Source organism: Rattus rattus, chromosome 16 (assembly GCF_011064425.1).
Source record: "Rattus rattus isolate New Zealand chromosome 16, Rrattus_CSIRO_v1, whole genome shotgun sequence".
Lineage (NCBI taxonomy): Eukaryota > Metazoa > Chordata > Mammalia > Rodentia > Muridae > Rattus > Rattus rattus.
In genome coordinates this window covers 17813290-17837325 of record NC_046169.1, presented here as the reverse complement: position 1 = coordinate 17837325, position 24036 = coordinate 17813290, and the positions used below count along the sequence as shown (strand labels likewise).

At 49.1% G+C, this 24036-nt stretch overlaps 1 protein-coding gene across 1 annotated transcript; it reads right to left on the bottom strand.

Moving 5' to 3' along the window:
* Nucleotides 1–5701: 5701 nt before the first annotated feature.
* Nucleotides 5702–23535, bottom strand: Prkrip1 (PRKR interacting protein 1). The gene is made up of 6 exons (XM_032886926.1): nucleotides 23355–23535; nucleotides 22263–22341; nucleotides 19373–19473; nucleotides 16940–17025; nucleotides 14586–14653; nucleotides 5702–6122 (listed from the first exon to the last, which is right to left on the bottom strand). Exons 1-6 carry the CDS (start codon nucleotides 23478–23480, stop codon nucleotides 6022–6024), a joined length of 561 nt encoding a protein of 186 aa, XP_032742817.1. The 5' UTR covers nucleotides 23481–23535; the 3' UTR covers nucleotides 5702–6021.
* Between the last annotated feature and the right edge of the window lie 501 nt (nucleotides 23536–24036).

Below are 24036 nucleotides of genomic sequence, written 5' to 3'. Positions count from 1 at the left end.
TGCCCAATGATCCCCGATTTATGCAGAATTGGGTTTCAAATCCAGAACTTCGTGTAGCCTGGGCAAGCACTCTATCAACCTGGTCACGACTCGAGAATCTAGAATTCATTGTGTAAGGATAGGTGTGCTAAGATTCAAAAGCAGCTTTCAATTGTCGCCCTCCTCCATGTGGATTCTGGGGGTCACACTCAGGTCACCAAGTCTGGCAGCAGGTACTCTTACAAGCCATCTCGACGGATTCTTAAGTGCTCTTCCATAGTTACTGCATATGTGTCAACTTTCTGGTAGCATCCCGCAGACAGGTTATGCTAACACAGTCCTTTCAAGCTTGAAGAAGTCCCGGTTGGCTTTCAGTCTGATTTCCTTAACTGTTTCCCAGGCATTTACTATCGTGTCCTGAACTTCTTGTTGGCACCGGAATCACAGCCACCACCAAGGCCCTGGCTCTCGAAAGCTGAGGGTTTGAGGCAGTGGAGGGAGGGGACTGAGCATGTGAGGCAGTTGGACTGGCAGGCTATGATGCTCAGAGGCCATAATAGTCATCAGGCTGCAGACACTAGTGGTGTGGATGGGACATGAGGCAGAGCCCACAGGAGTAAGCAGGTTCGGGACCAGGTATGGAGAAGGCTAAGAATTGGACCAGGGGTGACTCTGATCCCCAAGGTAGTGTGCATGGGAAGACGGGGAAAGAACATGCCCAAGATGAGATTCCTTCTCTCTTACAGTAGGCTTGAAGTATCCACCATATGCTCCTGAGAAACCATTAAGTGACCTTGGAACACAGGTGTGCAGGTCTCATCCCCAGACTCAGGATGTACCAGTTACCTTGACATCCAAAGCAAGACAGGCTCTCTTGGGCCTTCCTGGTGTGGACAGGGTAGAGCTGTGTCGCCCAACTCTTAGGGGATTGAGCAAGGAAGACAAGACAGGAAACAGGCAAGTATTTTCAGGAATACTGATTGTCCATGACTGAACAAGGTCATTGAGGGGCCAGTGTGGGAAGGAAGGTCCCAGTGGACACTGATTGGGATGAGAAGGGGCGTGTCCTTGTTTGCTTCTCTGTTGCTGTGTGAAACACTAACCATGAAAGGGTTTATTTGGCTTACAGTTCATCAAGGGAAGCCAGGCAGGAACTAAAGCAGAGGCCATGGAAGGACACTGCTCACTGGAACAGAGACCATAGAAGGACACTGCTCACTGGAACTGGAACAGAGACCATAGAAGGATACTGTTCTCTAGAACTGAAGCACAGACCATGGAAGGACACCGCTCACTGGAACTAAAGCAGAGGCCATGGAAGGACACTGCTCACTGGAACAGAGACCATAGAAGGACACTGCTCACTGGAACTGGAACAGAGACCATAGAAGGATACTGTTCTCTAGAACTGAAGCACAGACCATGGAAGGACACCGCTCACTGGAACTGAAGCAGAGTCCATGGAAGGACACTGTTCACTGGAACTGAAGCAGAGGCCATGGAAGGACACTGCTCATTGGAACTGGAGCAGAGACCATAGGATACTGCTTATTGGCTCATTCACTGCTTTTCTATACAGCCCAGGCCCACTTGCCTGGGGATGGCACTGCCCACAGTGGACTATGCCCTCCCATGAGCCAAGAGAATGCATCACAGATATACGTCCCTAGGCTAATGTGACGAAGGCAATCCCCCAGTTCAGCCTTCTTCCCAGGTATGTCATTGTATCAAGATGACAAGTACTAGTACAGGGTGAAAACCAGGACACTGGGAGTCAGCCTTAAAGAGAGGATATGGGGCAGGCTTAGAGGCTCATGGAGACAGGGTCCTTGCTACTTCCTGTTTGCTGCTGGCGACAGATGATGTTTAGTACACAGGACGGAACCACATCCAGCTGGAGTGGGCTGGTAGAAAGCATGGGAGGCAGGTTTCCATGCTATCCATATTTGAAGAAATGGCTGCTGAAAAGGAAGGTCACACTGAAGGCCTAAGGGGCAGAGATGCACCAAAATCACGCAGGTAGGGGCTGGAGAGATGGCTCAGTGGTCAAGAGCCCCGACTGCTCTTCCAGAGGTCCTGAGTTCAATTCCCAGCAACCACATGGTGGCTCACAACCATCTGTGATGGGATCTGATGCCCTCTTCTGGTGTGTCTGAAGACAGCTACAGTGTACTTATATATATATATATATATAATATATAATAGAATAAATCTTTAAAAAAAATTACGCAGGTAAAGTACAAGTGGGAAAAGTAGGCGGACTGGGCTGAGCTGTGGGAATTAGAGCAGCAATGCACGGGGGCAATGGGAATGCTCACACGCTCTGCAGAGGAACGTGAGTGCACATGCACACGCACACAGCTGACACTTATAACTCACATCAACTCTGCATTCCTAGTACTAAACCCTGATTCCGGGTTGAGTTTTCCAAGCCTCCAATCACATTTCCAAAAGCTGGCTGACACAATATACCTCTTTGTGAGTGTGGTTGCTTGAAGGCTCCATATTTACTTTTAAAGTTACATTTATTTGTAACGCATTCCTTTAATCTCAGCACATGGGAGGCAGGCAGATCGCTGTGAGTTTGAGGCCAGCCTGATCTACAAAGCCAGTTCCAGCACAGGCAGGGCACACAGAGAAATGCTGCCTCAAAAACCAAATAAAGACATAAATAAAATTACATTTACTTTATTTATTTGCATGTGTGGAAGTCAGAGGACAACTTTTGGGAGTTAGTTTTCTCCTTCTGTCACATGGGTTCCAGGGATCAGAGTGCACGCTGAGCAGAGCCATTACCAGCTGAGCCATTTACCTTTCCCCACTGACTCATGAGCACGAGGCTCTCAGACAGCAGTGCAGCCATACTGCATGCTGCAGGAAGCTGATCAAATATACTTCCTCCATCAGTCATGCCGCAGACTTCCTGCTCTGAGGTATCCTAGCACAATGCCCGGAGAGACCTTTTAAACAGAAACTCTGCCAACAGACCCAGAAGCCACAGAACACTGGGCACTAGACAGACCATGGGAAGGACACGGAGAATATGAACTAAAACCAGTGGGGCTGACTTCTCAGCCTCAGCTGGGAATGTGTCGACAGGCCACTAAGACTTTTTGACATTGTGTGTGCAAGCAAGTATGGATTTGTGGGCTACACACCAATTTTAATGAGTAGGCAATTCACAATATGGACTCCATGCATAAATGGGGATCAGCTCTAGTAGGTTTTGTGTTTTGTCTGCCTGCCTGTCTGTATGTCTGTATACCATATGCATGCTTAGTGCCAATGGACGTTAAAAGAGGGTGCCAGGTCCTGGGGTTAATGTAATGGGTGGTTCTAAGCTGTTATATGGGTGCTGAGGACTAAACATGGGTCCTCTGAAAGAGCAGTAAATGCTCTTAACTGCTGAGCCACCCCTCCAGCTCCTTACTATAGTTTATTACAAGGACTGAGGAGATGGCCTAGTGTGTAAGAGTGAATATGAAGTATGAAGACATGAGTTCAAGTCCCCAGCACCCACTAAAAAGCTGGGTATGCATACCCATGACCGTAGTGCTGTGGGAGTCAGAGAAGAGAATTGCTAGGGCCCGCCACCAGCTCATTCCAGGCTGAGACCCCGTCTTCAGGGAGTCATGTGGAGCATGGCAGTGATGCCTTGGCCTCTGGAATGTATGCATGTTCATCACCACACAGCCACACAAACAAAGCCCACAAACACGTCACACACACACACACACACACACACACACACACACACACACACACACACACCCCACACACACACACCACACGCCTTCAGCCTGGACAGTACCAGGCACCCTCTCCTGCTGAAGTGAGGCTACCAGCAGCTCTCCCCAGGACAGCACATCCATGATGGTCCTAGTCACAGTGGCTGGTTCAACCCCAGCACCGCCATCCATAACAACAGAAACCTTATTTGGGAAACCCCATGAAAAATCTAACAGAAGGGTAAAGAACATTCTACATTTAGACCAGGGTTTCAAACAAAGTGCTTAGGACATGGCTGTTGAGAGTGAGTGAAAAGGGTGAACCAGGACCCTCAAAGGCATGTGTGCCTCCTAAGGGGCCCAGAACAAGAGTGCTCAGCTTCTGAGGTCAGGAGACTGGCTATGTTTGGGGTGTGATGGCCATACTCTGAGGCTTCCTCAGACAGCTATGCTATCGAGGGCCTGGAGTTTGCTGCCAGGATTCTCTCTACCCATGAGCCCTACAAACACCTAACTGCGTGGTCCTCCTCTCTGTGGCTTTGGGGTGGCTGGCACATCACCCACCCGCCTCAGTGACGCTACCTAATTGTTCCATTTCCCTAAGCAAATTAACAGTCTGAAGACAGACCCAGAGTCAGCTAACCTAGAGGACTGATAACCCCTTAGCCAGAAGCTTCTCCCCCAGATGCTTCCTCCTCGACGTCAGCAGTCAGCCTGGAGTCCTTCTGTTTAGTCATTCCCAAGCTGCTGGACACATGTGCTGAGTGCAGTTCTGGGCCAGGCAAACCAGCAGAGGCAGGAATGGACTTGTCCCAAGCTCTGAGGCAGCAGAGGGTAAGGCTTTTAGGCCCAGCCCGGCTGCTCGGCAGCCCTCATCCCACAGGAGCAAAGCCTGGGAGGTCTAGGCTGCAGGTTCAGAGCAAGACCCATAACACAGATGGGTAAAGGGAGAATTAAAAACAATCACATAACCACAGCACCAGTCCTAACAGACATGAACATCTCATGTGACTCAAACTGCTAAAGGGACAGAGGCTTGCACAGAAGCTCATGGCTCAAGAATGGGACCATGGAATCCGTGCTATGGAAGTAAAAGGAGAGGGATTCACCTTTTCCTGTGGGAGGTTCCCACATTTCACCACTCCAGCTCATTCAGCAAACCTAAAGAAACTCAGCGGGGGAGCAAGAGGGGGATCTGTGGGGAAAGGGGGCTCAGCTGGGGGTGGTGGTGGTAAGAGAACGTGAGTAAACACGGTCACAATACACTGTAAACAAATGAGCTGTCGAGAAACAACCACAAACTTAAAAAGTAGAAGATATTCTACTTTCTGTTCATTCAAAATGCTACCAACACCCATAAAAGGCACACAACACACTCGGAAGCTGGAGACATTCCAGACCCCAAAACTAGAAACTGCCTGCTGCCCCACTGGCCTGATGGCTCTGAGGACCCAGGCAGTCCTGGGTCACCTCTCTTCTCCCTGGCAGGATGCCTGGTCCTCCATACCCTGTGGGTGCTGCTTGCCAGTACACACAGCAGGTTTGAACCAGTCACTCGAGGACACTCAGTGGTAGGACTGGCTGCCTCCAAATCCCGGTGACAGGAAGACTTTTGATACCTAAGAGTTCCACCCTCTCTGGTCCCTGGGCTTTCGTCTCCCCTGTCTAGGACAGAGGAAGGCTTTTGGCCGGTATGTGTCTCTGTTTCCCAGCTCTCTGGGACACTCGGTTTTCCTGGACCTTCTCTCCTGCCCTTACTGAAGGCCCCATCTGGCTCATACTTGTTTTAGGAACTGCTGGGTGGGCACCGATCTTTGGCTTCCGATCCAATCGCTTCATAAACAACAGGGCTGTGCACCCGAAGAGCCAAGCCCATGTGCCTGGGGAGTAGGTCTAGAAGAAGGTCTGCACAAGATGACCTGCCAAATCTCTGTCATCTCATGGCTTCGCTCAGGCTTTGGTAATCCACATCTTGCACGTATGGACAAGACCTATAGGTTTTCTGCTCTTTACTAAATAAATATTCTCTTCACAGAGACCAGCCCAGAGCTCACTGCTGTTCAAGCAGAAGGGAACAGGCGCCAGGCGAAGGTGAGGCACTTACTCCCCTTCAGCAAGAGCAGGGCAGGATACAGTAGGCAATGTCTGCAAATGTCTAAGGGACACTCCCTCCCTCTGCTCCCCAGGCAGGCAGGCAGGGCTGCAGGAGGCTCCTTCCTTCTCCCAACAAAGCCAGTCTGGCAGCTGGGTCACATACAGCCTTTTCTTTTCTGAGGCTGGTCACAGAATGAGCTGGGCTCACAACTGCTCAAACTCATCGCCCCATGATGACGATGCTGGGCTCTTCTTCCTCCTCCTCTGCTCCAGATGCCTCCTCAGAACTGCTGGTTTGCTGTTCCTGGCACTGACTGGGTTCTGTAAGTACACAATATTCAAGTCATAAGCAGACAGGAGTGACAGAGAGGTAAGGGGACTTTACACGAGGAAGAGAGTCTATGCATTGAAGCTATGCCTATAATCTCAACCCTTTCAAAATGGAGGCAGGAAAGTTCAAGGTTACCTTCAGCTACATGGTGACTTTGAGGCTAGCTTGGGCAGCAAACCCTGCCTCAAAAAGAGAAGGAGAGCTGAGGGATACTTGCTCCTTGGCACCAGCCGCCCAGAGCCAGAGGTGGCCTTTGTGCTTACCAGTAAGTGCCCAATGCCTCTGTTGGAAGGTCTGCCACAAAAGCGATCTGCACTGCTCTCAGAGGAGCACCCCTGTGTGACCAAAAAGCCCTGGCTGTACCCATTAGAACCCACCACCCCAAAACCAGGCCTGATGAGTGTGTGGTCCCCATCGCCTGTATCAATACTTACACCCAGGCCTTTCACATCTCCCACTGAGTTGCTAACCTCCCCTGCCTGAGCCTCAGGTTCTCACAGCAGACGGCACAGGGTCTTTAAAGCTATGTACAAACAAAAGTCCATGAAGCAAGGGGCTGTGTCCACAACGTCAATGTCAGTCTCCTGACATTCTTCCCTCAAACATGGCTTAGGACTCCTCTCCTGATACCTTATGGGTGGCTCTTAAGCTTCTAGCACTTTCTAACACTGCTGCTAGCACTATGGCACAGCTAAGCTGGCCCACAGAACAGCATAGAGAACGTGTCCCCAGCCCCTCCTGCCTGAGAGCAGGAGAGTGGGCGGGAGCTGGCTGGAAAGAGGCGGGGGAGGTCCTCAGCTGACTCACCAGGGACTTTTCAGAACAGTGAAACTACTTTGTATATTCGACTGCTGGACTCACGATACTATGCATTGGACAAGATCCATGTGATGGGACTGGGAGAGTATACTTCAGAGCTCCGGGTATTCTTGTAGAGAACTCAGGTTGGATTCCCAGTCCCCACACGGTGGTTTACAACCATTGTAACTCAAGTTCCAGGTTATCTGACCCAATTTTTGGACCCCTGTGGGCACCAGACATGCATGTAGTTCACATACAGAACACTCATACATAACATTGAAAAATCTAAGAAAGAAAAGGGCCTCTGGGCTCTGGTGTAAGCCGCTGCTTCCCACAGGGGAGCAGTGACTCTCAACCAGTGTAACATATGCTGCAAGTGAACAGCGTGCTGGATGTGGGATAGATAGTAAGGCGGACAAAGCCAGAATGACCCACTGACGATACAGGAGCGCTGGACACGTCAACGGAAATTCATGATTGACCTCCTGTGGACAGATGGTTACCAAGTAGCACCCACGGATGTATCTAGGCTCAGGACACACATCTCCATAAGCTGCACAGTGATCCTATCGACTGACAGAGTATATCGTTATGATGGTGGGCCCACCAGGTTACATCACCTAGCAATGTCACAGCCACCAATAGGCACACACTCTAGGACACTTGCACAGCAGAACTGCCAGTCAACGATGAGTGATTCCTTCTACTCTCCTCCCCGTGATAACAGTTATCTTAGACCCTCACCCCTGCTAGGTTGAGGGCAGGAAGCCCTCCAGATGAGGCTGGAGTATCTTACAGTACAGAAGATAAGGAAGTGCGGGTAACTTGTGGTAGGCAGGCACACAATGATGGGCTTCAACACAGGGACATCAGACAATTCTAACAAGGTAAAGAAAGACTGGGTCACACACAGTCAGTCTCACAAACACTTAGGTAGACGGAGAGACCACCTCCTAACCGGATGTTTGCAGAACTCTGCCTTCAGGCGGCAGGCACCTGACCAGACCTCAATTGTTTAGGTATGCGCCGCCCGCCCATGGGAGACTTTCTTCACAGTACATTACTTGGAGGAGGAGCAGAGAGTTTTTAGTGAGCAGTTCTGATAACTACTGCCTCTGTGCTGTGGCCAACACGAGCACAAACAGCAGTGAGCTGGGACGCGGCAACACCGAGAAGTGGTCACGTTAGTCACCACACCGTCCAGTCTGGACACGTCAGTGGTCTGATGACAGTGGCACATGCTCCAGCAGCTCCAGTCCACACGGGACATCAGTCAAACCCCAGTGGAGGATGCCTTGTGACACTGGCCCAGCTAAGTCTGAGCAGCTGTCCCAGCCAATGGCATCTACAGCCACACGGTGACTGAACACACTGTGGGGCTCTGTGCTGCAACAGGAAGAAGGGAAGCCAAGGGGAGGACCCTGGGTACTAACTGTAATGAGGTCAGGCGTTAAACGGGAAACTGGGTGCATGAGAACTGTACAGCATCATCCCAATGCAGCTTGGTGGTAGACTGCCTGCCTAGCATGAACAGATCCCTGGGTTCAAGCCTAGCAAACATAATAAAGCAAAGCCTCCGTAAAGAAGGTGCAAGGGGCCGGAGATGGCTCAGCAGCTAAGCACGCTTACTACTGCTCCACACGACCTTAATTCATTTCCTAGGACCCACAGAGAGGACTCCAACTCGAAGGAGAAGAATGCCCTCGCCTAGCCTCTGTGGGCACCTACACTCCTATGTCCATACTTACACAGTAAACGACCCCAAACACACACATACTTAAAAATAAAACCTAAAAAAAAAAAAAAAAAAAACCAAGAGAGAGAGAGAGAGAGAGAGCACCCCCACCTCAAACAAACAAACCCCAAAACCATGTATGTGCACAAAACCCTGAGCCCGGAAGCACACACCTGTAATCCTACCACTTGGGAGGTGGGGGGAAGAGGATCACAAGTTCAAAGCCATCCTTACTACACAGTAAATTTGAAATCGGCCTTAAACTTAAATTAATTAATTAATTAATTAAAATCTGGCCAGGTGGCAGCACTGTATGCCTTTAATCCCAGCTCTTGAGAAGCAGAACAGGTTCAAGGCCATTCTGGTCCAGGACAGACAGGATTATACAGGGAAACCCTGTCTGAAAAAACAAACAAACAAACAACAAATCTGAGCGTGGTGGCATACGCATTCAATCCCAGTGCTAGGAGCCAGGGGCAGGCAGACCACTGTGAGTTCAAGGCCGGCCAGGGCTACGAACAAAGACCCATCTCAGTCAGGGTTCTACTGCTGTGGAGAGACCATGACCAAATTAACTCTTACAAAGGAAAGCATCTAAATGGAGGCTTGCTTAGTTTCTGGGGCGCAGTCCACGATCACCATGGCAGGGAGCAGGCTGGCACGCAGACAGGGGGTGCTGACAGCAGTGAGCATCTGCGTCCTGAGCTTCAGGCAGAGAGACGGACGGCATGGGCCTGGCTCCAGCTTCTTAAACCTCAGCGTGTGCCCAACAACAAATCCTCCTCTTCCGAGATGGACACACTGACTACCCAGAAAGGTCATACCTAACTTTTCCAACTGCACTAACTGATGGCCAAGCATTCAAACACATGAGCCTCTGTGAGCCATTCTCATTCAAATCAGCACAGATGACCGGTCTAAAACAAACTACTCCCCCAAAACATTAGGAAGGAATGGTAATCTTTTTGGAGGAGGGTGTTTTGACATTGGGGATTTGAGACAAGATCTTCTAACAGCCTACACTCTCCTCAAACTCCGGGCAATTCCCGAGTACTGGAATCACAGTATCAAACTTGCTCTGATATTTACTTTTTAATTATCTCCTTCCACAACTTTTTAAATATTAATTTCTCTACTGTGCATGTGTGTGTGCCAAAGCACACATGTGGAAACCAGGAGTCAGTTCTCTCTACTCTGTGGGTCCTGGGTACTGAACTTGGTCCTCAGGCTTGGTGGCAAGTCATTTACCCACCAAGTCATCTGTCTCACCAGTCCCATCTTTCAATACTCTTTACTATTTAGTTCACACAGTACTTTAAATCCAGGACTCAAAGATTTATTATAAATATAATATACAGGGGTTGGGGATTTAGCTCAGTGGTAGAGCGCTTGCCTAGCAAGCGCGCAAGGCCCTGGGTTCGGTCCCCAGCTCCAAAAAAAAAAATATATACATATATATATATATAATATTTATTTTTGTGTTTGTGTAGGCATGTATGTTATGATACATGTGAGGGGTCAGAGAACAAACTGAGGGGGTCCTTTCCTTCTTCCGTGGGGGCCTGAGGATTGAACTTAGGTCCACAGGCTTGTGGGTGAGCACTCTCACCTGCTGAGCCAGTGCGGCCCACTGGGAGACTTTACTCAACCTACAGACATACCACTGCGTGCAACTGAAGATGACAGGGTTTTTGTTTTTTCCCAGCTTGAATGGACAAGCAACAAACAAAACAAAATACCCTCTGCCCCAAAGCAGAGCAAAACAAAAGCCCCCTAGTACTGTGGAACTGCTGCAAGGTCACGGGAAACAGCCTGTGGTACAAGCTCGGCAGTGAATTCAACAGTTCTGTGCCAACGAAAACAGGGCACATGCGTGAGAAACTGAAAGCAAAACCCAGCAATCGTTAGCTGTTGCTCTTAGTAAGGGTTACAGGTGACTACCATTCTGCACACCTCTTCAATGTCTTCTAAGATTCCAAACTGGGAAGACAATGGCTTTTCGATCAGAGGACAAAGAACAGGACTTTCCAGTTCACTACACTTAAGCCTGTGGCTCTGAACGTTGGCCTAAAGCACACACTAGGAGCCACCCAGACAGACTGCCTAGGGAACATATCTAACTCAAAGGGAATCCTGTGCCCTATTGATTACCCCTAATCAGGTGCCAGGAGACACCTTTAACGCAATAGTCAGAGGAGATGGCTGCTTCTGATGTACTAAGCAGCAGCGGCTGAGCCCTCCTGACAAAGAGAACCCGAGCCCAAGGCATAGCCAGCACTGAGTCTGCAGAGCTCTAGTTGTGTCCAGTGACAGAGAGCCTTTAAATCACCCCAGAGTCCCTTGGGAGGCAGCTGTGTTAGCGAAGTGAAACTGTGGTTCAGACACATCACTGGGACGCTCATTGCCAACCAGGTGCTGTCACTCAAACCCGTGTCCCACACTGCAGGGTGCTGAGTTACTACACAGCACAGCTGCCCTTCCTGCCCTGCTCCCAACCCCTTTTTAAGAAGAATCAGAGAGCTTCAGAGGGGTGACTGCCAACCCAGCAGGAGCTCCATGGTGTGCTGAGGCCACCTTGTGGTATACTCGGGCAGCACTACATTAACTTCTATTCACTTCAACCAGACAACTAGAAATCTTACTCTCTCACAAAATGAAAATAAGGACATAATCAGAAAGGCGGGAAACAGGCAAGAGAGCCACTGCTGAAGATCTGGGGACTCATTTCCACTCTGTTCACCAACAAAGAGTGCACACAACGAGGCATTTCTTGATATGCACAGGTGGTCCATGCTTGTTGCCAATGACGCCATTTATTCAATGCAGTTCAGAGGATAACCTTAAACTTCTCACCCTCTTGCTTCCTGAGTGCTGAGACCAGAGATACCCATGACCAGGGCCCAGTTTTTATGCAGTGCTGGGGATGGAAGCCAGGCTCCTTGTACGTTAGGTAAGCACTCTACAACTGAGCTACATCCCCAGGCCAAGCATTTGAAGCAAGGGTTTTTTCCCCCAAGACAGGGTTTCTCTATGTAGCCCCGGCTGTCTTGGAACTTGCTCTGTAGAGCAGGCTGGCCTGAACTCAGACCTGCCTGCCTCTGCCTCCCCAGTGCTGGGATTAATGGGGTGCTCAGACAGCTGGAACACAAGTAGGGTTTCCCCTTTGGCTTCTATTTTAACAGGGTCTCACTGTAGTCCATGCTGGCCTTGAGGCATAACTAGCCTCCAACCTGTTTCAAGCAGCCCTGATGCAGTGCAGAGGCCAAAGGAGTATAACAAGGTGGAAGGCACGAACCAACTCCTGAATGCTGTCCCCTGACTTTCATGTGTGAGTGAAAACACCCATACCAGAATGAACAAACAATGAAGGAGTCCTGTGCTGCATGTTCAACGCCCACTGGGGTCAGAGCAACAACAATGAACCTCTTATGTTCCTGCCACTGCACAGCTCTGCCAAAGGACAGACGTTAGTATGCATTCCCGTGACATAGGTGCAGCTGTAACCCTGAGGTGGTGCCTCATCCTCGTCACTGCACTCAAAAGAACTAACCTAGATTGGTCACCAGGTGGCACTCGAGTCATACCTGGAGAGCACGACAAATACTCTAAGTGACTTGGAGGCAGAACCACAACACACAGGAAGGCCAGAACCTGTTCACTGAACATAGCCAAGTTAATGACCCACTAGAAATAGAAACAAAACCACAGCCTCGAGAGATGTCGTTCAGAAAGGCCAGTGTGCAGGACACACTGAAAATAACCCAGCTTCTGAAGACCCAGAAAGCTCAACTGAACAAGGCAAGGCCTGGGGAGAGCAGGGCCCAAGGCTGACACACCAGGGGCCAAGGCCGAGACAAGGCAAGGGAACTAAGCAGCTGTGATCAGTGGTTTGTTCATGACATACGTCAGGGTCACCTGTGAAGACGCCTCCATCAGACTTGCCTGTGGGATCTGGAAGGGCAGACCCTACCGGGTGGCAGTCTTTCTACACAGTCCTGGGTGTAAGAGAGCAAGCCAAGCGAGCATGGAGAGCAAGTCTGCAAGAAGCCGCCTCTGGGACCTCCACATCGGTTCCTGCTTGAGCTCCAACTCTGGGCCCTTCATGCTAGTGTACAACTGTGGGCTGAGAAACCCAAGTTGTTTGGGCTGCTGCTTTACCACCGTTACAGAAAGCCAAGGAAGACAGCATCTATCTGGCTTAAACATTTTAAGACTGTAAGAGTAGCCAAGTCTTCAAGACTTCACTACTTTCAAATGAAAGTAGTCAGGCATGGTGAGGCTGCTATAATCTGAGCACACAGACGATCTCTGTGAGCTCCAAGCCAGCCTGCGGTAGAATGAGTTCCAGGAAAGCCAGGGCTACACAGACAGACCCTGTCTCAAAAGTAATATAACAGAAACAAAAAATATTTTAAAAATGGACGGGAAGGTAGAAACTGCAGCAAAGAAATGGGAAGCAGACATTAGAATCTAATGGAAGCTTTTAGAAGTTCCCTGTAAACCATGTCACTGAGAAAAAATTCACAAGGTAGGAGCAGCCAAAAATGGAAACATCATGGGGGAAGAGATAGTCTGTGGTTAGACAATTAGGAACTGCAAATGAACAGAAACAATTTTTTTCCACCCAATTTGCCAAAATATATGCAAGAGTGAAGAAACGTCTCTGGAGAGACACTCCTACGTCCTGTCGAAGGTGGAGAGACACTGAGTGGGCTGTGAGAGCGGCCTGTGTTCGGGAGTCCATAGAGCAGCAGCATGAAGTCTACGAAGGGCACGGAGCTAGAAATACACAAGCGTGCAGGTCTGTAATCCCACACTTGGAAGATAGGGGTAGGAGGGTCAGGAGTGCAAGGCCAGCCTGGGCTACCTGAGACTACATCAAGCAAAACAAGACAACAAACAATAAAACAGAAATAAAATCACAACAGATAGGGCTGGTAAGATGGCTCAGTGGAAGGCTCTTGCTGTCACGCCTGACCTGACCTCGATCCTTGAAACTCACACAGGGTAGAAGGCGAGGCCCAACACCTGCTCTTAGAAGGTGGAGTGGAAAGTTCAGAATCAACTTTCGCCACATAGTGAGACCAAGCCAGGCTGGCTGCATGGACCCTGTCACAAAAACTAAGACCCAAGAGGATTAGGAGTGGGATCAGCCAGTCAAAGCACTTGCCTGGCTAGCATAAGGACCTGAGCGTGGATCCCCAGCACCAATGGGAAAAGCAAGCACGGCAGTAATCCCAGCTCCAGGGAGACAGAGAAAGGAGGCTCCCTGGGGCTCGCTAGCAGCCAACCCAGCCAAATCAGTGACCAAATCCAGGTTTACAGTGAAGTCCAGCAATTTAAAGTGGAGCCTGACATCGGCCTTTGGCTTCCATGGGCATGTGCACACATGTACAAGCACACGTGTGTGTATATGTAGTATATATAAAAAAAACAAAGGGCTTCTGCTCCAAATGATGGGAGAGCCCTTCAATCCTTCCTCTTGGGAAACAAAAGAGGCAGAGAACAACTGGAGGGCAGTGGAGGTAGCTGAGGGGCAGGCAGTGCGAGGACAGGGTAGAGGGACTACATGGGAACCTGAATGCAGTAACCCCATTAGCCACTCTGGGCGGGCAGCTTTCCTCTCTGCTTAAGCCTTGCCAGCTGGCTTTTCTTTTTGGTTCTTTTGAGACAGGGTTTCTCTGTGTAGCTCTGGCTGTCTTGGAACTCACTGTGTAGACCAGGCTGGCCTCAAACTTGGAGATCGCCAGCCTCTGCTCACAGTGCTGGGATTAACGGTGTGTGCCACCATGCCTGGCTCCGCCATGTGGCTTTCTGACACCTGCAGTTAGTAATGTCAACTCTTTGCTGCTATGGTTACTGCCACTGCCACCTCAGTGAGGTGACTGGCACTGAGAGAAACGTGGACACGGCTCACCTTCCTTCTGTTTCTTCTGTTCAAGTTTCATCTTCTTTGCCAGTAACTTCTTCTCTTTTAACTTCTGCCTACACATGGAAGACATAGACAGTGGTTATCTTAGTGGCTGTTTTGAAAAAACGAACATCTTTGCTGTCTTTTTTTTTTTTTCCGGAGCTGGGGACCGAACCCAGGGCCTTGCGCTTCCTAGGCAAGCGCTCTACCACTGAGCTAAATCCCAACCCCTATGCTGTCTTTATAACAGCACAATGTGACAGAAACAGGAGCTGAAGAGATGGCTCAACGGTTAGAGGACCCAGGTTCAGCCCCCGCATCTCTGTCAGACACCTCCTGCCTGCCTGCAGTCCAGCTCCTCTTCCGGCCCCGATGAGCATCCACATGCAGATGTGCAAAGCTGCACAGACATAAAAATGACACAGCCTTCCCAGGTCAGCCTGTGAGACACAGTGAAACCCTGTCTCAAGGAATAGACAAGTGAGACAAGTGGAGCGGGTGTGTGCGTGTGTGCACACACACACCTTTAATCATAGCACTCAGGAGGCAGAGGCAGGTGGATCTCTGAGTTCAAACCTGGTCCTCACAGTAAGCTCCAGGACATCCAGGGCTACACAGGGAAACTCCATCTCAAAAAAACACACACTCAAAAACAAAAACAAAGGAAAACAAAACAAAAAGAAACACTAAAAATTAAAGGAGTCTTCTGACCTCCACACATGTGCCAGCCCCACTCCCCCACATTAACCCCCCCACACAAATGTCTAAGTAGATGCCTCAGTAGCTTATGTCTCCTGCTGCCCTTCCAGAGGCCCTGCACCTGTGCTGTTGGGCACTTACAACCACCTGTGACCATAGCCCCAGAGGATCTCTGCTCTCTTCTGGGCTCCCCGGACACTGCACTCATGAGCACATACCCACACCCAGACACACATAACTAAAAAAAATGAATCTTTAAAAAAAGTTGTTGGGGTTGGGGATTTAGCTCAGTGGTAGAGCGCTTGCCTAGCAAGCGCAAGGCCCTGGGTTCGGTCCCCAGCTCCGAAAAAAAGAAAAGAAAAAAAAAAATAAAAAAAGTTGTTTTCCTAAGCTCTCCTAGAATGTGGTTTTATGTTTAATTCTAGCAATCTAATAAAGATTTTTTAAAAAGAGAGAAAGAAAGATAAAGAAAGAAAGGAAGGAAGGAAAAGCTCTCAGAATAGATAACACAAGGTTCAGTTACATAGCCTGCAGGGTCTATGGGTAGGCGGGCCCCAAGAGGAGCGAGGCTGAGAGGAGTGATCTCTTGCAATACCTCAGAAGCCACACATCCCTCATTGTCCCTTAGCCTGTTACAGATCTCTCAAAGACACAAGCTGGAACTTGGTGACTATGTGGGTTTCTGTGTCACCCTCACTTCTGCATTTAGCTTGTCTGTCTTTTGAGTCAGTCTTTCTGTGTAGTTTGGGTTGGCCTCATGCACTTTATTCCTCCTGCCTCGGTTTCCTTTCTACATCTGAACATTGAATTTATGAAACTTTTTAAAGATTTATGTATGTGAGTACACTGTAGCTGTCTTCAGACACACCAGAAGAAGACATCGGATCCCATTACAGATGGCTATGGTTGCTAGGAATTGAACTCAGGACCTCTGGAAGAGCAGTCAGTGCTCCTAACCACTGAGACATCTCTCCGATCCCCATGAAACGCTTTTAATGAAACTTCTCATGTGACTTGTATGTGTGTGTGTGTGTGTGTGTGTGTGCCTGTGTGTGTGTGCATGTGCATGTGAGTGTGCATGCACTTGTATACACACGGAAGCAAAAAAAGGGCACTCGATCCCTTGGAGCTGTAGTTGCTGGCACTTGCAGGATGCTTGATGTTCTGAGTCAACTCTGGGATCTGAACTCTGGTCTTCAGGACTAAGGAGCAAACACCATTGGCTGCTAAGCTATCTTTCTAGCCAGTAGTCTTTCTTCCTTCCTTCCTTCTTTCTTTCTTTTCCCCTCCTTTCTCTCTCCCTTCCCTCCTCCCTCCCTCCTTTCCCTCCTCCTCCTCCTCCTTCCTTCCTTCCTTTTTTTTTTTTTTCAAGACAGGGCTTCTCTGTGTAGCCCTGGCTCCCCTGGAACTCACTCTGTAGACCAGGCTAGCCTACATTCAGAGATTCCCCCTGCATGTGCCACCATGCCCAGCTTGAGGACCATATAGGTTCTGGGGACTGAACTCCTGGCTCAAACAATCCTTCTGCCTCGACCTACCTAGTGGCTGGGACTGTACGCCCTTAGCCTAATGCCAGTTGCTAGTGAACTTCTGCCTTATCCACCATCCGCTTTCCCATTTCCAGCCTGCAGGCTTCCAGGATCCCAGGACAGAGCTCTTACCGCTTCTTCCGGCGCTTTGCAGTCTGCTCCTCTGCAGCGATCTTATTCTTTTCCAGTCTCTTCTGAAACTCTGCATCCAGTTTTTGCTGAAGAAACAAACCACTGCCCCATCACTCAGACGTACCTTGGGCTGGACAGGTTTTATGTTTAAGAGTTCAAACTCCAAGGCATACCACTAGGGGTGCCACGTATCACACAGGTCCCCAGAGCCCCTTTAACCTTACAAGATTGTCCCAGGCGGGACAGGTAATCAATGCTCGGCTCTAGATGGCAAAACAGAGACAGCACTTAAGAACGATGAGGCCTGCAAGAGAAACTAGGGTGGGAGCTGGTGGTGCATTCAATAAATGGAGGGAGGGGAGAAAGCAAGACAGAGAGGAAGGCAGGGAGAGGAAGGGGACTAGAGGACCGCAGCCTAGGAGTTAAGTCCTAGGTTAAAGAAGCAGAACGGTAAGGATGGGGAGGAGGCTCAGTGGGCAAAGAACTTCAATGTGCCGTACAGCACTGTCCTCCAGGCCAAACAGCCGCCATCCTTGATTCATCTGTGCCTGTTCACTGTTGACACTCACCACAGAAAGAGGGGACAGGAGGATCATAGGACCCTCGTCTGAGTGTCCAGCCATCCTTCCCAACCAGTCTATGCAGTTCTGCCGTAGGCTTGAGGTCCTGGGGAGGGGCTACAGGATATAGGCTGGGAAGACTGTGGAAAAGAGGCCTTCTCTCTGTGCTAAGGGGAAACCATCTTTCACATTGGGCGAGGACTCTGCAGTGCAGTGCCTCTGGGTCTCCCATGCTCTCATCAGTAGTTCCTCACCATGCTCTGTAAATAAGCACTAGGAACTCATTGGTTCCCCAGGGAGAATTTAGTTTGTTATAGGGACCTTGGAGAGAGGGGCTAGATAGTGCCTAGTCCCCTCTAACTCAAACATTCTTGAAACACCATGAAATGTAAGGACATGAGTTCAGGCCCACAGAACCCAGGAAAGAGATGGTCTATAACCATGGTGCTCATGAGGCTAGACAGGAGGTAGACGGAATAGCCTGAAGCTCTAGCTTCAGCCTGAAGGCAGCTCAGTGAGGCCCATACCCACAAACGCCAGAGTAAAGCAGACCCAGGATGCTCACTGACCCTCTGCTCTCTCTGTGACTCTGCAGCGTTGAGGACTAAATCCAAGCCTCACACACGCCAGCTTTACCACCAAGCCACACCCACAATGCCTGCTTAACAGCTTTGTGTGTGTTTATGTGTGTCTGCACATCTGCATGAGAACTGTGTTTAGGATGGCATATATGTGAGAGCACACGTGCGCACATGATTTGAAAGTCAGAGGTCAACTTCAGGCGCCACTCCTAGGGAGCTGTGTGACTTGTTTTTGGGACCTGAGGATCACGGGCTAGGCTAGTGGTAAGTCATGCTAAAGAATCTACCAGAATCCATCTCCTCGGTGATGGGATTATAAGCAGACACCAGCACACCTGGCTGCTTTCTCCAACCACCTGGGTTTTGTAGACTGAGGTCAGGTCCTTGTCTTGCAGGACAAGCACTTTTCCATCTCTCAGCCATACTCTTGTTGCAGTTTTTTTTTTTCTCTTTTTTCTTTTTTTCGGAGCTGGGGACCGAACCCAGGGCCTTGTGCTTGCTAGGCAAGCGCTCGACCACTGAGCTAAATCCCCAACCCCTTGTTGCAGTTTTGAGACAAGATTTACTATGTTGCCCAGGCTGACCTTCTACCCTGAGCCTTTAGAGAACCTGGGAATACAAGTCCATGCCAATCTGCCCAAAGGTGCTTTTTTTTTTTTTTTTAAACTGTTTATTGTTTGTTTTTTGAGTCATAATCTCTAGTTAGTAGCCCTGTTTGGCCTGGAACTCACAGAGATCCTCCTGCTTCTGCCTCCTGAATGCTGGGATTAAAGGCGTGTATCACCACACCTGGCACTTTGTTTGTTTTTTCTTTGAGACAGGGTTTCTCTGTGTAGCCCTGGCTGTCCTAGAATTCACTCTGTAGACCAGGCTAGCCTCAGACTCAGAGATCCACCTGCCTCTGCCTCCAGAGTCCTGGGATTAAGGATGTGTGCCATCTCTGCCTGCTGCACGTGGTACTCTTAATGGTTCTTAGAGTACAATTTCTAAAGCAATTCTTAAACTCTTAAAATAACACATTACTTGTCACCTGACATGAAGAAATGTAAGCCCCAAGAAAACTCAAACCCTCTCAGTGTCTGCACTCAGCCCAACAGAGAAAAGAGAGGAAGAAATCCCCAACCACGTGGAAGCCCGCATTGCCGTCCCATTACTAAGCAAATGGCCTAGAGAGAGGAGGACTGTGCAGTGTCCTTCCAAACACATGCAAAGTCCTATAGGTCACTGTTCTAGGGTGAGCAGCCCGCAGTGCCAAGCCTGACCAGAGTTACTAGGCTCCGTGGCTCACTTGCCTTCTCAGCCATGGCATCCATGTAGTCCTGCCGCTGGTACTCTCTCCGCCGTAGGTGCCTGTACACGTGGAACTCTCCACTGCCAGCCCCAGCACTGGAACCTACAGCCAGGAGAATCCAGAGTTCTAGATGAGGAGGCCTAGGGATCGAACACACTAGCAGAGCACTTGTCCCGAGTTTAGTCTCTAGGACCACAGAGGAGGAATGCAGTCACCAATACAAGCTACACGTAACCCAAAGAGATGCTAAGAACTCTAGTGGAAGGTACTACATGCCCTGGGTCTTTCCCTTGCACTATAGCAAGGATAGTGCGGGGGCCCATCGTAGGTGTTATTACACGAGCTGTAGGAACACTGACTATGAAGTCACCGAAAGTCCCACCCTAAGCTGCAGTAGTGGTACAGGTCTACTAACCTAGCCCTGAGAGGCTGAGGCAGGAGGACTGAGAGTTCAGGGCCAGCGTGAGCTACACAGCAAACCCTTGGCTCAAAAGAAAAGCAAACTTCTGCTCTATGTGACAGTGATCATGAGAGGATCGGACTTCAGTTCAGCATCCCGCCATGATTTCACAAGTGACCTGCTAGGTTCCTAACGGCTGATGAACTTCTGATACTGAAGGTGAAAAGAAGTGGGTAGGAGGGGCTGGGGATTTAGCTCAGTGGCAGAGCACTTGCCTAGCAAGCACAAGGCCCTGGGTTCGGTCCTCAGCTCCGAAGGGGAAAAAAAGTGGGGGTAGGAACAGTTTTTCTTAAACAAATGGTTTTGACTATAGAGAGGTTCAGAGTTGGTATTAGAATGTTTCATGTGGAATGAGGGAATGTCAAGTGGCTGTTTGTTTATTTATTTATGTTTCTGTGTAGCCCTGGCTGTCCTGAAACTTGCTCTGTGGACTTGAACTCACTAAGATCCGTCTGCCTCGGCCTTCTGAGTACTGGTATTAAAATTAAAGCATGTGCCATCACCACCCAGAGGTGAAAATTATTTTATTTTTTTTTTTTCTTTTTTTTTTTTCTTTTTTTTCAGAGCTGGGGACGAACCCAGGGCCTTGTGCTTGCTAGGCAAGTGCTCACCACTGAGAGCCCCTGACTCTTTTAAAAAGTGGTTTTTATGTGTGTCTGCCTGTGGGTTTGTGCACGAGTGCAGGTATCCATGGACTCAGGTACCCACTGAGGCCGGAAGAGGGTTTGGATGCGCCAGAGCTCGAGTTACAGGCAGCTGTATCTGCCTATGAGCTGGCCAATATGGATGTTGGGAATTAGACTAGGGTTGTCTGCAAGTACACACACTTAACTGCTAACTCATCTTTCCAGTCCTACCTTTTATTGAAATAGGGACTCACTATGTAGTCCTAGCTGGCCTGGAACTCTCTATATAGATCAAGAAGGCCTCAAACCAACAGAGCTCCACCTACCCTAGCTTCTGAGAGACTGTATTCCAGTGCACACACTATGCCTGACCTTTTGAAAAGCTGACATTATGCATTTGTTTATGTGTAGAGCAGGAATGAGCACCACAACACGAATACGGGGGTCATGAACAACATAGGACTTAGTCCTCTCTTACCACTTGGACCCAGGGGATCCTACTCTGGCCATCGGGTTTGTGGCAAGCACTTTTCCCTGCTGAACCAGCTTATCAGCCCAGCTCTCCGTCTCTGAACTATTTGTTTCTACTTAGTACAAGTTAACCTAAATCTGCTACATAACAAATGTGTTTTCACTTAGAAAAACTTACACCTGGAGGCTGACGGATGGCTCTGTGGGTAAAGGCACTTGTTGCCAGGCCTGACAAACTTAATTCCATACTGGAATCTATATGATGGAAAGAGAGAACTGACTCCTCTGACCTCCACACAGGCACCACAGTGTGCACACGTGCATGTGCACAAGCACACACAAATAGATCTTTTAAAAGCATAATTTGTCATTTCAAAGAATGAGAAAATCAGGTACAATGGTTCTGCTGGCTAGTTTTATGTCAACTTGACACAAGCTAAAGTCAGAGGCGGGGACCTCGATTGAGAAAATGCCTCCAGAAGATTCTACCTGTAGAGCATTTTCTTAATTAGTGATTGTGGGGGAGAGTCCAGACCATTGTGGGTGATGCCATGGCTGGGCTGGTGGTCCTGGGTTCTATAAGAAAGCAGGCCGACCACGCCAGTAAGAACACCCAGCACTCGGGGGATGAAAAGCAGGAGAATTAAAAGTTCAAGGTCGGGTTGGGGATTTAGCTCAGTGGTAGAGCACTTGCCTAGCAAGCACAAGGCCCTGGGTTCGGTCCTCAGCTCTGAAAAAAAAGAAAAGAACACCCACCATAGCCTCTGCATCAGCTCCTGCTTCCAGGTTCCTGTCTTAACTTCCTCCAGTGATGGACTATGATATGGAAGTATAAGCCCTTTCCTCCCCAAGTTGCTTTTGGACATGGTGTTTCATCACAGTGGTAGAAACCCTAACTAGGACAGTGGTGAAAGCATCTGGTGCCAGCACTTAGGAGGCAGAGGCATGAGGAGTATGAGTTCAAGAACAGCCTGGTCCACACAGTCAGACCCTACCTCAAAAAAAAGAAAAAAAAAAAACAAAAAAACAAACACCTTTAGCATAGAGGGGGCCTGGTAGATCTTCCCTGACTGGTCTGTTTGTCTGATCATGTAGCCCTTTAGCAGCTTTTTAGCCTCAGAATAGAAATGGTTTAACCATGAGAAACGAAACAAAACCAAAAGAATTAGTGGGAAACCATTATCTAGTGCCAAACCATAAAACACAGCACTCCTTCACTGTAAAGACACAATATTTTTTCTATCAAAGATCTAGTTGGCAAGCAAAGACAATAGTGTTTTATATTTCCCTTTAAAAATTATACTCCCCCCACACACACCCATAAGAGACATTACCCATGACATCTCGGACAAATTCTGGAGGAGGTCGAGGAGCCCATTCATTCATTTTCTCTGGAATTGGAACAGCTTTGTCCTGGAACAATTAAACAGGAAAGCATCTATAAACATAAATTTGCTGAGGAAGCTACATCTATTATGACTAACTCAAATGAGCATGCTTCTCGAATCTGGAGCTGACTGAATGTTCTTCTGCTGCCCTGGCCTTACTTCATCCTGTATACCATGGGGTCTTTCGTGGGCCAGAGTTCTCCTGTGTTACACAAGTCTGGAATCTAGTCACTGAGAGGAAAGCCAACCTCTTTTTTTTTTTTTTTTTTTTTGGTTCTTTTTTTTTTCCGGAGCTTGGGACCGAACCCAGGGCCTTGCGCTTCCTGGGCAAACGCCTACCACTGAGCTAAATCCCCAACCCCAAGCCAACCTCTTATAGTCAAAGATATGAGCTGTTTTTATGAGGCCCAGTTGAGAGGTAAAGAGTGATGTGGTCCAAATTTGGCGTCCAATGCCTTTTTCATAAGGGGTGCTATTTGGAGATGTTGAACACTTTTGTTAAGCCATCGATTTTGGTTTTTTGTTGGTTTCTGAGCTAGGCCTCATTGTCTAGCTGATCTGAAACTCACTAGGAAGAACACGCTTGCCTCAAATTCATAGCAAACTTCTGGTGTCAGCCACCAGAGTGCTGGGACCGCAGGTGTGCGCCACCATGCCCAGCTCCTAACGCTTTGGTTCATATTAAAATTAAAGTATAAAGGGCTGTGACTGAATAGTAGCGCAGAGCTGTTATCCCAACTAGTTGGGAAGATAAGGCAGGAGAACCCCAGATGTGATGAGTTCTGCCTATACTACAGAGCCGATTCAGTAAGGAGCATAGAAGGCACAATACCACAAACAGAAAATTAAGAAAAAGGAGGGTGTGGAGGACTGGACAGCGCCTCCATGCAGCTGCGCTGTAGGACAGAAGCTCCCTCTGCAGGACAGACTTCTCCATCCCAGGTCTGCTTTAGGGGTACTGAGTACAGCGTTCCCCAGTCTGGCGGCGGGGTGAAGGGGATGGGCCTCGGCCGGGCCGCAGAGCCCACTCCCACTTACCGGGTTCTTCATGAGCCGCTCTAGCTTGAGCTTCTGCTCCTCGGCTGCATTCTTGGGGATGACGAGGGTCTGCGGCTCTTTCTTGGGCCTGGGCGGTCTAACAGAAGTGGCAGCGGGACTCGCCATACCAGCTTTCCTATCTCTTCCCGAACGCTTCCGACGGCCACGCGTCTTGATGACGACAAAAGAGCGCGCCAGAAGGGGGAGGGAGGTGTGCTCCAGCGGCGCTTGCGCACTCTCTCTCCGGAAGTAAGAGGCGGTACCGCTAGCCTAAACAGCTTGCTGAATATTCATGAGCGCGAGGTCAGTGTAGTTTATTTTGATCACAGCACCTTAATTTCATTTCCTGTTTCAAAACAAATCAGGGCTGCCAGATTCTCACATCCGGAGGGGAAGAGACGGTCTTTCTTGATGAGTGGGCTGGCCCCATGCGACCTCTCAGGTCCCCAAGGACTCCGTGCAATTTGCTGAAAGCTCTCTACCCTCCAGTTTCGCTTCCCTCTTGGGCTTTGTCTTATCTTATTTCTTTTCTTTTTTCTTTTCTCTTCTTTTTCAACCCCCTTCTTCCCACCCTTCCATTCTTCCTTCCTTCCTTTCCTTTGTTTTGTTTTGTTTTTTTTTTTACAAGAGTTTCGCAGTTTGGTGGTGGAGTGTTGACCGTGTGTGAGGTACTGGAGTAGCT

Coding starts and splice junctions, on each gene's coding strand:
- Prkrip1 (XM_032886926.1), bottom strand. CDS start 23,480: ATGGCGAGTCCCGCTGCCACTTCTGTTAGACCGCCCAGGCCCAAGAAA. Junction 22,342..23,354: donor AGCGGCTCATGAAGAACCCG/GTAAGTGGGAGT, acceptor TAATTGTTCCAG/GACAAAGCTGTTCCAATTCC. Junction 14,654..16,939: donor GCAAAGCGCCGGAAGAAGCG/GTAAGAGCTCTG, acceptor TTCCATGTGTAG/GCAGAAGTTAAAAGAGAAGA.